General features: G+C 38.4%; 1 protein-coding gene across 3 annotated transcripts; it reads right to left on the reverse strand.

Moving 5' to 3' along the window:
• Positions 1–2,995: 2,995 nt before the first annotated feature.
• Positions 2,996–8,951, reverse strand: LOC120736388 (interferon-induced protein 44-like). 3 transcript variants are annotated; one of them, XM_040036439.1, is made up of 8 exons: positions 8,804–8,951; positions 8,680–8,721; positions 8,548–8,581; positions 8,219–8,414; positions 6,520–6,681; positions 6,217–6,388; positions 3,727–3,827; positions 2,996–3,625 (listed from the first exon to the last, which is right to left on the reverse strand). In XM_040036439.1, the coding sequence occupies exons 1-8, from the start codon at positions 8,946–8,948 to the stop codon at positions 3,449–3,451; spliced, it is 1,029 nt and encodes a 342-aa protein (XP_039892373.1). In that variant the 5' UTR covers positions 8,949–8,951; the 3' UTR covers positions 2,996–3,448. The 3 variants fall into 3 exon arrangements, with proteins under 3 accessions (XP_039892373.1, XP_039892374.1, XP_039892375.1); XM_040036440.1 differs by having other exon boundaries at positions 8,219–8,411; positions 8,804–8,949; XM_040036441.1 differs by having other exon boundaries at positions 8,680–8,948.
• Positions 8,952–12,196: the final 3,245 nt, after the last annotated feature.

The raw sequence follows: 12,196 nt of genomic DNA on the forward strand, positions 1-12,196 counted from the left end.
CAGCTACCTGAACGCTACTCCAACAGTGGTCAATTATCTTGTTAATAATTTTACCTCCTCACTACGTACGACTCAGGATATTGTAGTTCCTGTGAAAAATAAGTCCTCAAATCAGAAGTATTTGACTCTGTAGAATAATTCACAAACACGTAGCCTAAAGCAGATAACTTGTTAGCTTCTAAATACAAATTTAGAAGATCATCATTTAGCGTGGAGAAATCATTTGTTGCTTTATAAGAAAGCCCTCCGTAAGCTAGAACATCACGGATTGAAGAAAATAAGAACAAACGTAGTCTCCAAAAGTTGATTCTGTTCATATGGACATAGCGTTTTCAGTGGCACAAACGTTTCGTCACTCATCCAAGTGACTTCTTCAGTCTCAGCTGACTGCAGGTTTCCCCAATCTTATAACCAGTACATTTGCATAATGACTGAAACCAGCCCACTGAAGGAACAATGGGCTGGGAGGTCAGTTCCTTCGTCATAATTATGCAAATTATGATGAAGGAACTGATCAACAACCACTAATCAAAGACCACTGATCAGATTGTTTGATTTCCAATCATAAAATGATTATGTTTGTTTTTGCATTAGAACATTAGTATATCTGTGATGTACTTGAAGTCAGCCAGTTGAGCCTCCATCTACATGTCCTCCAACTTCTCTCTAAGCAGCCCAGGCTGGATCGTCTTAAACAAACTGTAATGCTGGGTCTATAGAGGGAGTAATACGCTCCCTGCAGCGGATGTATCACTGCATTGTCCACCCCCAAGTGGGACTGGTGTGCAAACTGCTAAAAGTCATGTGACTTGCTCACCTGAGGTCTGAGGTGTTCCATGATAACCTTCATAATATGAAACCACAGTACATCAGTCCTTATGCAAGATACTAACCCCATGTTGCTCTCCGATGCATCCGTGTGAATGTGTATGAATGTTAGATAGGCACTAACAGCTTAGTAAAAGTGCTGTGTGATTGGATGAATAAATTAGTTGTATAAAGTGCTTTGAGTGCTCAGATAGAGTAGAAAAGCACTATATAAGAACTGGTCCATTTACCTCTTTGGTGGGAATAGAGTTGTCAGTGTCATATACACTCTGTTAAACCATCAATGTCACTGCCATGTGTTTCATCATTTGTTTATATGACTATAATACATTTATTAATAACCTGAGAGTTTATCCACTTGTCACTGATGGGTCAGTCTAGCACAACCCCTCGCTAGAACGAGACAATTCAACAGTTTCTCTGTTACTATCAATAACTAGCTGGTCTTCGTTTCTTTCTCTGTGAAAAGTTTGGGTGTCATCCTCGATAGTACTCTATCTTTCAAGTCACACATTAATAATGTCACTTGGTCCGCATATTTTAAATTGCGCAACATTAATTGTCTCCATCCTTTTCTCACCCCACATGCCACTGCCATTCTTGTCCATAGCCGTGTTACTTCCCAGATTGATTATTGTAATTCACTTCTTTTTGGTCTTACTCAAAAATCCACCCACAAGCTCCAATGTGTCCAGAACTCTGCTGCCTGTATCATCACTAGGACCCCTTCTATCCACCACATCACCCCTGTCCTGTAGCAGCTTCATTGGCTCCCAGTCAAATATCGTATCAATTTCAAAATACTCTTGTACACATTTAAGGCTATTCATCATCTCTCCCCTCCATATCTCTCCGGTCTGGTTGAGATCACCGCCCCATCTCGTTGTCTCAGATCTACTTCTTCCCTTTCACTCTCCGTCCCCTCCCCCCGTCTTGCCACCATGGGGAGCAGGGCTTTCAGCTGCTCTGCTCCACGACTCTGGAATTCCCGACCTCCTCTCGCTTTAAGTCCCAACTCAAAACTCACTTGTTCAAAATAGCTTATCCCACATAACCTCTTCATTCTGCTATTTTAAATTTGTTTACGTCTTGTGCTTTTATGATTCTGTAAACTGCTTGCTTTTATGTGGCTTTTTATTCTGTGTACAGTGACCTTGAGTGTTTTGAAAGGCGCTTTCAAATAAAATGTATTATTAATTCAACTACAACAGCAAAAAGCAAGACGCAAGTCACCAGAGTTCTTTGTGTTACTCGTGCACCAGGGAGAGAACCGCGACAGTGCCGTTCCTTCGCTTGACCCCAGTTGCTCTTGTCTGCTCCCTCGTAACACTGCTCTTTTATTGAGGTTACATGAATATGCATAAGTTATGTACATAAGTTTTGTAAAATATGACATTTTACATTGGCGTACACGTAAACAAAGGGTACCTTGTCTGTGTGTCGTGTAGGTGTGTGTGTGTGTGTGTGTGTGGGGGGGGGGTTAGTCCAGCAGTTCATCTAAAAAAAAGGCACTTATACTAAAACAGACATAGATGTGTTTATCCTACCACAAAACAATAAAATAAGGTACGACCTTAGGATCTGTGTGTGCATGCCAGTACACTCTGGAAGGCACACAGAGTCTTTACAGACTGCTAAGGATCAAACCTCTATCATTATGGAATCAAACTCTATGCATATATGGGTAAATATTTCTAAGCATAAATGACGATCCAACAATATAAACCTGACAGTCATTTGACATGAACTGAAACAGAATAGTTTTAATTATATTTGGTGGTGGTTTAAAAGTCTTCCTTCTTATTCCCGCTCTGCCAACTCTCAGCCTCATTCTGTCTCTGCGCTTCCTCCTAGCCTACAACAGCTAGAGCTTCAAGTCAGGGTCTTCTCTTTCATGTTCCTTGCAACATTCTGCTTTTATTTGCGGGTCTGGCTCTAATACCTATCACTGCCGAGATGGGCCATCGGAGTCTGCCAAATATCTCTATAAAAATTGTGTACATCAACAAATCATGTTCATTCTTTGTAATGATCTCTCTTTATTTAAGTGGCCTCTAGGCCACTTTTGACAAGCTCAAGCTTTTTGGAAGCTTTGTGTGTTTTCCAGATGTTGGGGGAAAACTCTGTAAAAGACCCAGGAGAAATAAAGACACAATGAGACAAGGTTACTTTTTATGCTTTAACGTGCGCACGGGTAAGCTGTTCAGAACAACTCACGACGTGAACAGAGGCTGGGCACTTTTTTATAGGAAACACAGTGAGAACAGGATAAGAAAATACAAAACAGATAAAATAAACAACTCCATATGTGGCGCGAGTCTCGTCAGCAGAGAGCTGGGAGAAAGCTGTGAGAGATAAAACAATCTAAAACAATATGTCACAAAACAGTATGTCTTTGCTGAGAAAGTCTAAAAAGATAATTCTAAACTAATCTAACCATAGACAAAAGGGCATGCTTGCACATTTAAAAGAAGGTAAAGAAACATAGAATCATTTTTCCTGTAACACCAGACTTACCTCAAACACCCATATTGTATGGGTAACACATAATGTAACACATAAAATGATTGCGATGGTTTTAACACTTGAACCAAAACCACACTTTCAGTACAGTGGATGTCTAGGTCTGGGGTCTTAACTTTCTGTTGAGGGAGTCATTTCCAATGTCAATGATGTGTCTCATGGTGTTCATTATTATAGCATCAATGTCAGGATTCAGTTCTCTTTCTGAGTGGTAGTTCTTCACTGGAAAAATAAAGTTAATAGGGATGCCCACACGTTCGCTGAACTTCTCAATCTAAATTAAAAAACAAACAAGAAATATAAAAAAATATGAGAATTATTTTGACAGTTTAATTATAATGCATTCCTGTATACAGTTCTATTAAAATAATGTACCCTTTGCTGCAGACATTTGCTCCAGTAGACATTTGTCACATCATCTTTTATCTCAGGAAAAGCCTCGTCAATTTTGGTGAAAATTGCCACTTGTGGAATCTCTGACAAAATAAAATACAGATATTGAGTGAATGGATTGTGATGTGAGATAAGTGTTTCCTAACACTTCTAGTTGTACATAAAAGATGGTGGTCCAGTTTCTATCTGTAGTGATGTGTGATACCACTGATTTCCTTTCCAATCCGATACCAAGTAACATTCAGGGTGGTATCGACGATACTGATCTGATACTGATACTTTGTACAAAAACTTATTTTATTTATTGTATCTCAAATGATAGCATCATAATGATTACAGTATATCAGATTACTTGTTCTTATCACTTAATAATGCAGAGTTCATCATATAGAAATAAAAAACCTGAAGTTGTGCTATTTGAACACCTGCCTGCCTGCAGCACTAAAGGACTCTGTGAGAGACGTCTGTCTCGCCCTAGCAGCACCTGTCCCTGTCCTCCTCTTCAGTTCGCCTCAACATACGCGCCTCATATTCTGTAATATGATTTACTCTGAGGTGTTTGACAAGGTTAGTGATGTTGCCGCAACCATACATGTCAACCTTGCTGATTTTTCCGGGAGAATCCCGAATTTCAGTGCCCCCCCAAATTGAAAAACCATATGGCAGAATTCAAAGCGCAGCCCGGCCAATTCCAGTTTCCAACAATGACGGCAGCGACTTAGTTTTAATATTACTCTTATTTCTCTTTCTGGGTTGCAATTTTTTAAACATATTTTCAGGTAGCTGTGTAAACTTCAAATATCTGAGCCGACCAATACATCGTCTTCAAACCCTGCGGTCTTTCACTACTCGGGTTAAAAATTATATACAAGTCACTTTGATAACTTAAAAATGTTATTGTTTGGCTTTTTCAGTGTTTTATTTGTTCCTGAGTAAATCGGTTTAGCTGGGATTAAAATTATTACATTAGATTACATTAAATTTAACTTTATTAATCCTTCGGGTGGGTTCCTCCGGGGTTTTCACACAGCTGTAAACGTCAAACAGAAAATGATTAAACAGAAGAGTGAGGCGGTCGAGAATTTACGTCAGTGCCCGGTTATATTTTAGATAGAAAGGAGCAGACGGCAGAGTTTCACTCCACCGAGGGAGCTCGTGACGTACTACCTGGCTTTCTTTGGACCGCGAAGGCCGGGTCCTCAGGTGGAAGCAACCTCTGAATTTGGACACCCCCGCTGTTTCCGGGACGACCAATAATAACGCCTTTTGAATGTCTCCCTATTATGTCCACAACACCTCACTCTTGGAGCACTTTTTTGCCACATGTATTGCAAACCATGTCTCAGCTGTTTGTGGAGGTAAAATAAGTCTGCGCATGACTCCAGTTACGCTCAGCCATTGTTGTGAGTGCACGCCAAGGGGCTGCTAGACTTTTATACAGCCGTATTTCGTACATGACTATGAAAGGCGGAAGAGGAAGTAGTTCCTTTGAATGTAGACAATCCGAATGTTATAGTTTCTTTCTACTGTGTTCCTGTTAATGATAAACTACAAATTTACTCTAAATTACTAAAATATCGATATTTTAATGTGAGGAGACTCGTGAAAATTTGATAAATTCCAAATGACTGTGATTTGTGAACTGTGATTATAACTGTGAATCCAAAGACCAGGTACTTGGAGCTGCTGCGTGGCTCATACGAGTCTGACGTTGGTGGAATAGTATTGACAGCTGAGATAATGTACAGGATATACATGGGGAAACTGTGGGTGTTTTAGCAAAGAAACGGATGCGCTGTGGCTCCAATTGCTCAGTGTAGCTCTCTCGTAAACCTATTTTACAAACTCTGGTTTAGACTCTGATCCTACCTACATTCTTCAAATATCAGGTGGGTTAGGTTTGTATACTGTTTGTATATTCTTTATGTCTTTGTGCTGTGTGCCATTTTGCTCTTGTGAAGATAGCTCTTATTTGTTCAATTTTTCAGGTACTTTCATTTTCACTTATAAATGCTGTATAAGGCAAAAATAATCCTCTATTTTGACGAGCTCACGCAAGATACTTAACTATAAAAAATATTTCTAAACTCTCTATTAACACACTCACATACAATGAGCTCATAGCTTAGTCATTATATATGTAAATTTGTATCTAATTACTTTGTTAATCACATATTTTGACTTCAGAAATTATACCATGAATATTTTATGTATGAGCCTTCTAATTAATACATTTCTATCTGTATTTACAAATTATATACTAAGAAAGAGTAACGCTTTATAAGAAAGGAATTAAGGAAAGGAAGGAATTAAGGACTGACTAATAGCTTAACAATGTGAATAAGTGTTGTTCTTTATTGATGGGTGTTTACACTGAAATGGCAACAAACAATAACAACTGATGGCTTACATTAGATTTTTTTAAGGCAATTGGTCCCATTGTAAAAAGAAGAAGGAGTGATTTTTGCTCACCCAGCTCAGTGGCTTCATCTCTGACGTCCTGTATTGCTTCCACAGTGGCATCACTCATCAGAGATGCAGTGTTGGCATCAACTACACAAACCAAAACGTGCACTTTGTCGTTCTCAGTTGGAGTGCTGTTGTAGTAACTATCGCCTTTTGACAGTTTATTTTCAGGGTTGAACTAAAAGATAAAGTGTAAACATAAAACAAATAATGTAAAATGATGAATTACCAAAAAAATTTAAAAAAAATAATGTAAAAATCTCATTCTTTTAACTGAATGTCAGAATTTTAAAAATGCAGTAACTCTACCACGTAACCATCCTTTATGTGGCCCTTCAGCGCCTGTTTGACATCTTTCACATGAATCCTTCTGTTTCTTCTGCTGGTTGTGTCTTTCAACCCCATCATGTCATTTAGGACAAAACGGTAAAAGGCATTGGCATTTCCCTTGTTGATCTTGTAGGTTGTATACTGTGGATCACATATGGAGAATACATTTATTTATTTTAACATTCAAACACTCTCAGAAACAGGTCCCATAATGATTATAAATTCAGAAGAAATTTACAATCTACTGAGCTCTTGTTATTTTTATAACTTGTTGCCACCACAGCATCACCACTGGGTTAGTGGAATTCCATACCGAAACTTCAAGGTGAAGACTTAAGTTATTATTTTGGCCTTTTGAAACCAGAAGTGGTGAGCAAGGGGCGAATCTGATAGAGAGACTAAAGTGCCACTACTACTAGAAAGCGGCATTGGTACCACGAGCTGGTGAGGCAGGAGGGGCAAACAAAATCAGACAATGATAGCTATTGTATCTAGTAATAGCTAGTGCTAATTAGCACTAACTATTTCCAGGTTAGCTCATTGACGCTACTGATAGGATAGGAACATGGTGCATTCATTTATCCAATTCCAGTTCTCACCACAAATTAACTTGGCATACATGACAGTAAAAGATAAATAATAGCCTTCACCAACTTGCACATTCATGGATAAAGCCAGATCACTGCTCTGCCTACAAGTTATTTAGTGAGTGTTAAGGTTCAGATATTGAGGAAGGAGAGTACAAACAAGCTCCAGAAGCTCTTGGTCAAACAATGGTTTTAATGACTACACGCGTGGAAGAACAGAAATTGATCTTCAACTTAATCAAAGCATACACAGATTTTTATAGCATCAGGGTTTGAATTAATGACGCCCCTTCATACGTCACAGACAGATTAGAATATGTTCCAGACATTAGTCACAGTTTACTCGTACATCTTGTACATCTTGTAATAGCTATAAGCAGACATAGAACTTCTCTTTTCTATAACACCTTCCATACAAGGTAATAATCTTAAGCCCTCAGGGTCTCTGAGGCTAATTATTGACTCTGATCATCTGTTACCAAGTAGAATAAAATGCAACAGGTTTGCAACAAGAAGCTAGAAACATTGGGGCCTCTGCTCAGGCCTACTCCTAGATTATATGTATTATATGTACTGTAAGCATGCATTGCAGTTATCCTTCTATGTTCTAGTTTCCCTCAGCATGGATCATCTGGACACCCTCACCAGTGAAGCTTAAAACCTTCTAGAATAGAACATCAACTCAAAATAAGCACAGATATGCAATATGTATAAAATAGTTATAACTGCATCTGGAATACAAGGTTAATATAATAACTGTATGCATAACATCTTAAGGCCTTCTCAAAGCTATCTGTTACTCTGTTAAAGCAATGATCAATTTGAATAACCTAGTAATTCAAATAGCCTCGTCTAGCCTGCTGCTCAAAATAACTTAAGACTCTGCTTTCACTTTTGCAAATTCTCTGCAAGCCTGTTTCCTGTCAGCCTGTGACTTTTAGCCTTTTCTGAAAGACACACACTGTTAAACCTCTGAATGCAATATCAATGCTACATGATGATAATTATTTAACAATAGCAGTAAAATAATTTCCCTGCTCCACATGAGTCACATGTTAACTGTTACTGGCATAGTTGTACTCTGTCCATACCTTTTTGGTGGAACATTCACGAGCGTTAGTCACCAAAGCCTCGCAACATGCTCTCTTTTGTAAGACGCTGTTTACAGAATTGAAGAAACTAGATTTTCCAGCTCCAACTGGACCATGAAGAAGGATCCTAAGATTTTGTTCTTCAACCTCAGGTTTGTAGTTCTCCACAAAATGCTGATCAGTTGGGTTCTCTCTGCTTAGGAAAGGAAATATTACATTATCTCACACCTTACATGGAAAAAATGAATAGACATAGAAAATCTGGGTAGTTTACTGACTAAACAGAGGAAATAATTCAAATGTATTTTTTTTCTGTGAGCTTCACTCACCCATTGTTAATTTTCCTCCATGGTTTTTCAAGAACTGACAAGAAACAATTTAATGAGAAAATAACATCAATGTATAGTGCATTTTTTTATTGGATGAAAACTCGTATCATTATAGCTTTTGAATAAACTTACGTTGAGGTGGAGCAACTGGTTTTGAAGAAAAAAAACCCATAACTGAAACATGAAGTATTTATTCTATTTAATTCAAAGTTTACAGAAACAATTTCATTTTTGCTTTGGATTAAAATGAACCTACCTTTGCTGGACAAAGCCTGCCACCAATGCCAGAATGTGAACCTATCTACAGTTTTAAAGTCTTCCAAATCTGTTTTTACTTTCATTTTAACAGAACATGTGACTTCTGAGAATTCCCCTTGATCACAGTTTACTTTCATTTTCATCTTGTTTATAGATAACATCAAAACAGCAACATACTGATGTTTCCACTCTCACGTTTACTGAAAATATTTAATCTTACAGCCTGACAGTGTGCTGTGTCACTGTGTCTTAGTGATTTCTGGAAAATAATACAATTTTAACTGTGGGTTTTCATTTGGTTGAGTTTTGATATACTTCCATCATATAAAGTCATGTATACCCACAAAATTATTAGTTTTTTATCTTATAAGTAACATTTTTTATATAGTACTTTGTAGATAAAAGATCACAAAATGCTTCTCACAAGGATAACAAAGCATAATTACTTTGCTAATAGTTGAGCTTGTCATGGGCGACTAGGCTTATTCAGGGTTAGGATTTAAATGCAGACATAGACAGAACAACCATTCAAACTTTAAAATGTTCTGAAAGTATTGGACTATTCATGTACAATTCAGATTTTTCATATCTGTTACCATTTTCATCCTATCCCTCTTTAAGTTTTCAGTTTCATCTTTGTGATTTTTTAGATACAAATACATGCATTGTTATGGTTGCTATGCACTTGGCTTTGAGTGGGCCTTTCGCAATATTCTCTTCATGTCCGAACAACTTCTTGTACATTAATTTACATTAAATTACATCAAAAGAAGCAGATCTTCCAGATAGTTTGTATCTGCAATAAAACATTACAGCCCCCCACCTAGAACCTCGAGAATCTGGGGTGAAGGACAGTGGAATTTATTTCATCGTAGTCAAAGGAGCTTGCAAAGAAAAGCGTCTGGACTTCTTTAAGTTACTTGAAGACATTTCACCTCTCATCCGAGAAGCTTCTTCAGTTCTAAGGTCAAATGGTGGGGAGTCCCAGATATAAAGCTTCTTCAGTTCTAAGGTCAAATGGTGGGGAGTCCCAGATATAAACCTAGTGGGAGTAACCCCCCACAGAGGGACAAAAGGACCCCCTGATGATCCTCTAATCGCCTGAGCCAAGGTGTGAAACTGGGCGTGGGTCCCAATCAGCCAGAGTTTCGGGTGTGTTCATTGTGAAACCTGGCCCCACCTTATCATGCGAATTCCTGAGGTCAGATGGCCCAGGATGTGAGTGGGCGTTAAGGCGTCTGGGAAGGGATCTCAAAACTGGATTATAGATGGCAGAGAGTTGGTGTCGTAAACCCCCGCCTCTGTTCAAAGATGGTCGCTCACAGTGGACATAGATGGCTTCTTTCACTCCTCTTTCAAACCATCTGTCCTCTCTGTCCAAAATGTGAACATTGGCATCCTCGAAAGAGTGTCCTTTATCCTTAAGATGCAGATGGACAGCTGAGTCTTGTCCTGTGGAGGTGGCTCTTCTGTGTTGTGCCATGCGCTTGTGAAGTGGCTGTTTGGTCTCTCCAATGTAGAGGAGGTGTGTGTGTATGTGTGTGTGGATGGGGAGGGAGGGAGATTCTCAACAGTTAGCTTACAACAGGAATATCAAGAAGTGCAAGCTTTTTTTTCTTCCACATGAGCCCCAGGCATAAAGCAAGCATGAAACAGAATCCCTGTACAAAGCTGTACAGCTTGTGTTGAGAAACACACACAAAATGACAAACACCCGCCTTTATTCCGAGATGGTCTTTCCCTTTTCACGGAAATGGCCTCCTTGACTCCACAATCAATTTAGAAATAATTTTTGACTGAGTTCAAATTTAGAACTACTGACAGAACTGAGGAACCATGTGGATCCAAACTAATGACTCAAATAAGTTTAGAATAAAATCTGTGAAAAGCCCGAGTTTGTCTACATTTGTCTGCATGAAACAGCAAATTAATGTTTGGGTAAAATATTCATTTTTAGTCATTAATATTTTTTATAATTTTTTTGTTTCCACATATACCCTGAAACATCATGAAGTAGTGTATAAACCCATGATGTGAATCCTGTTGATGAGGAAGAGGCTGAGCTAATTATTGGAGCTTTAGTTTACCTGATCAAGTCCATACAGAGTGTTTCTATTACAATTGGAATTGTATCTAATATGCAGATGACACTGAGATAAGAGATCCCACTTACAATTTAACTCAATAACTTTGTGAAAATAATGAGATGTTAAATGTCTCGAAGTCATCTCTGACTGAATGAGGACAAATGTCAAACATGTCCTCATTTCATTATGAGGACATCAACACAGCCTGAACCATGGAGGTAAAACCATCACCTGATGGAGGAACATCATTCGTTCAAACAGCGCCTGTAATAAATTATCTGAAGCTTTCCTGCGAAGTTTTAAGCCCCTGAGTGATGTTCCTGCTGCTTCTAGTCTGCGGCTGTGGGTTTATTTGTGTTTGTTGTTGTTACTGCTCAGCAGTCGGTTAGCCACATTTGACATTTGTCCCCAGCCCCCAGCGCTCTTTCTGAAACCCAAAGAACCTCACAGGAAGAAAAAGAAGTGAGAACAAACTTTATTGTTCCTGCGAGAAAGCAGGCGACAACAGAGTCTTACACTTGGAAATAAAATATAACCGGAAACAGTAAAATATTAAAGACAGTGCATTATGCATTATTTATAAAATACATAGTATCATTTCTATATTATGGAAGAGATATTGCCAATATGGCCATCATAAGACAGTTAAGAGCAGGTTGAGGACAACATGCTTTTGAACATACAAAATAATGATTTCTAAAACGTTTGAGACCAGCAGCTGGTTCCAGTGGTTGGACTGGTTGGTTACTTCAGTAAGGAGTAAACATCTGGCTCTTGTACAAAGTCTGAAAACACAAAAAACACACAGTTCAAACAACATAAGAAAAGTATAAAACTAAGCCCGTCTGTTATATTTATATGAAGCAAATTGACAGAATTGTATCAAATCAATCACAGTGAAAAATAACTTATCCAAAAAACATTTTCATTAAGGAAACATTTCTCAGTGGGTTCAAACTCTTGTAATTCTGAAATTTGACTACACTAATGACTTAAATCCACAACCACTTTAGCTAAAAGTGTTTCAGCCAGGCTGTCGCAAATAAGGTTTTGATGTGAAAGAAACCCAGCAGGAAGTTGCTGGTGCAGTAGTTTATGTCAAAGGGAGAGAGTGTCAGCAGAGCGGTTAGTGTGTGACACATCGCTGAGCTGCACTCATACACTGAAAGCAAAAGGGTTGTTTCTAAAAGGTAACATGTTCGCGTCTCTTATTTCCTTTGTGGAGTCAAAATCAAAAGATATTAAAGTAAAGAATCTGAAAAGACTGAGCTGCTCAAAATGTTCTTCAGCAAGCTATCAAAAAG

Source organism: Simochromis diagramma, unplaced genomic scaffold, assembly GCF_900408965.1.
Source record: "Simochromis diagramma unplaced genomic scaffold, fSimDia1.1 OVJJ01000619.1, whole genome shotgun sequence".
Classification (NCBI taxonomy): Eukaryota; Metazoa; Chordata; class Actinopteri; order Cichliformes; family Cichlidae; genus Simochromis; species Simochromis diagramma.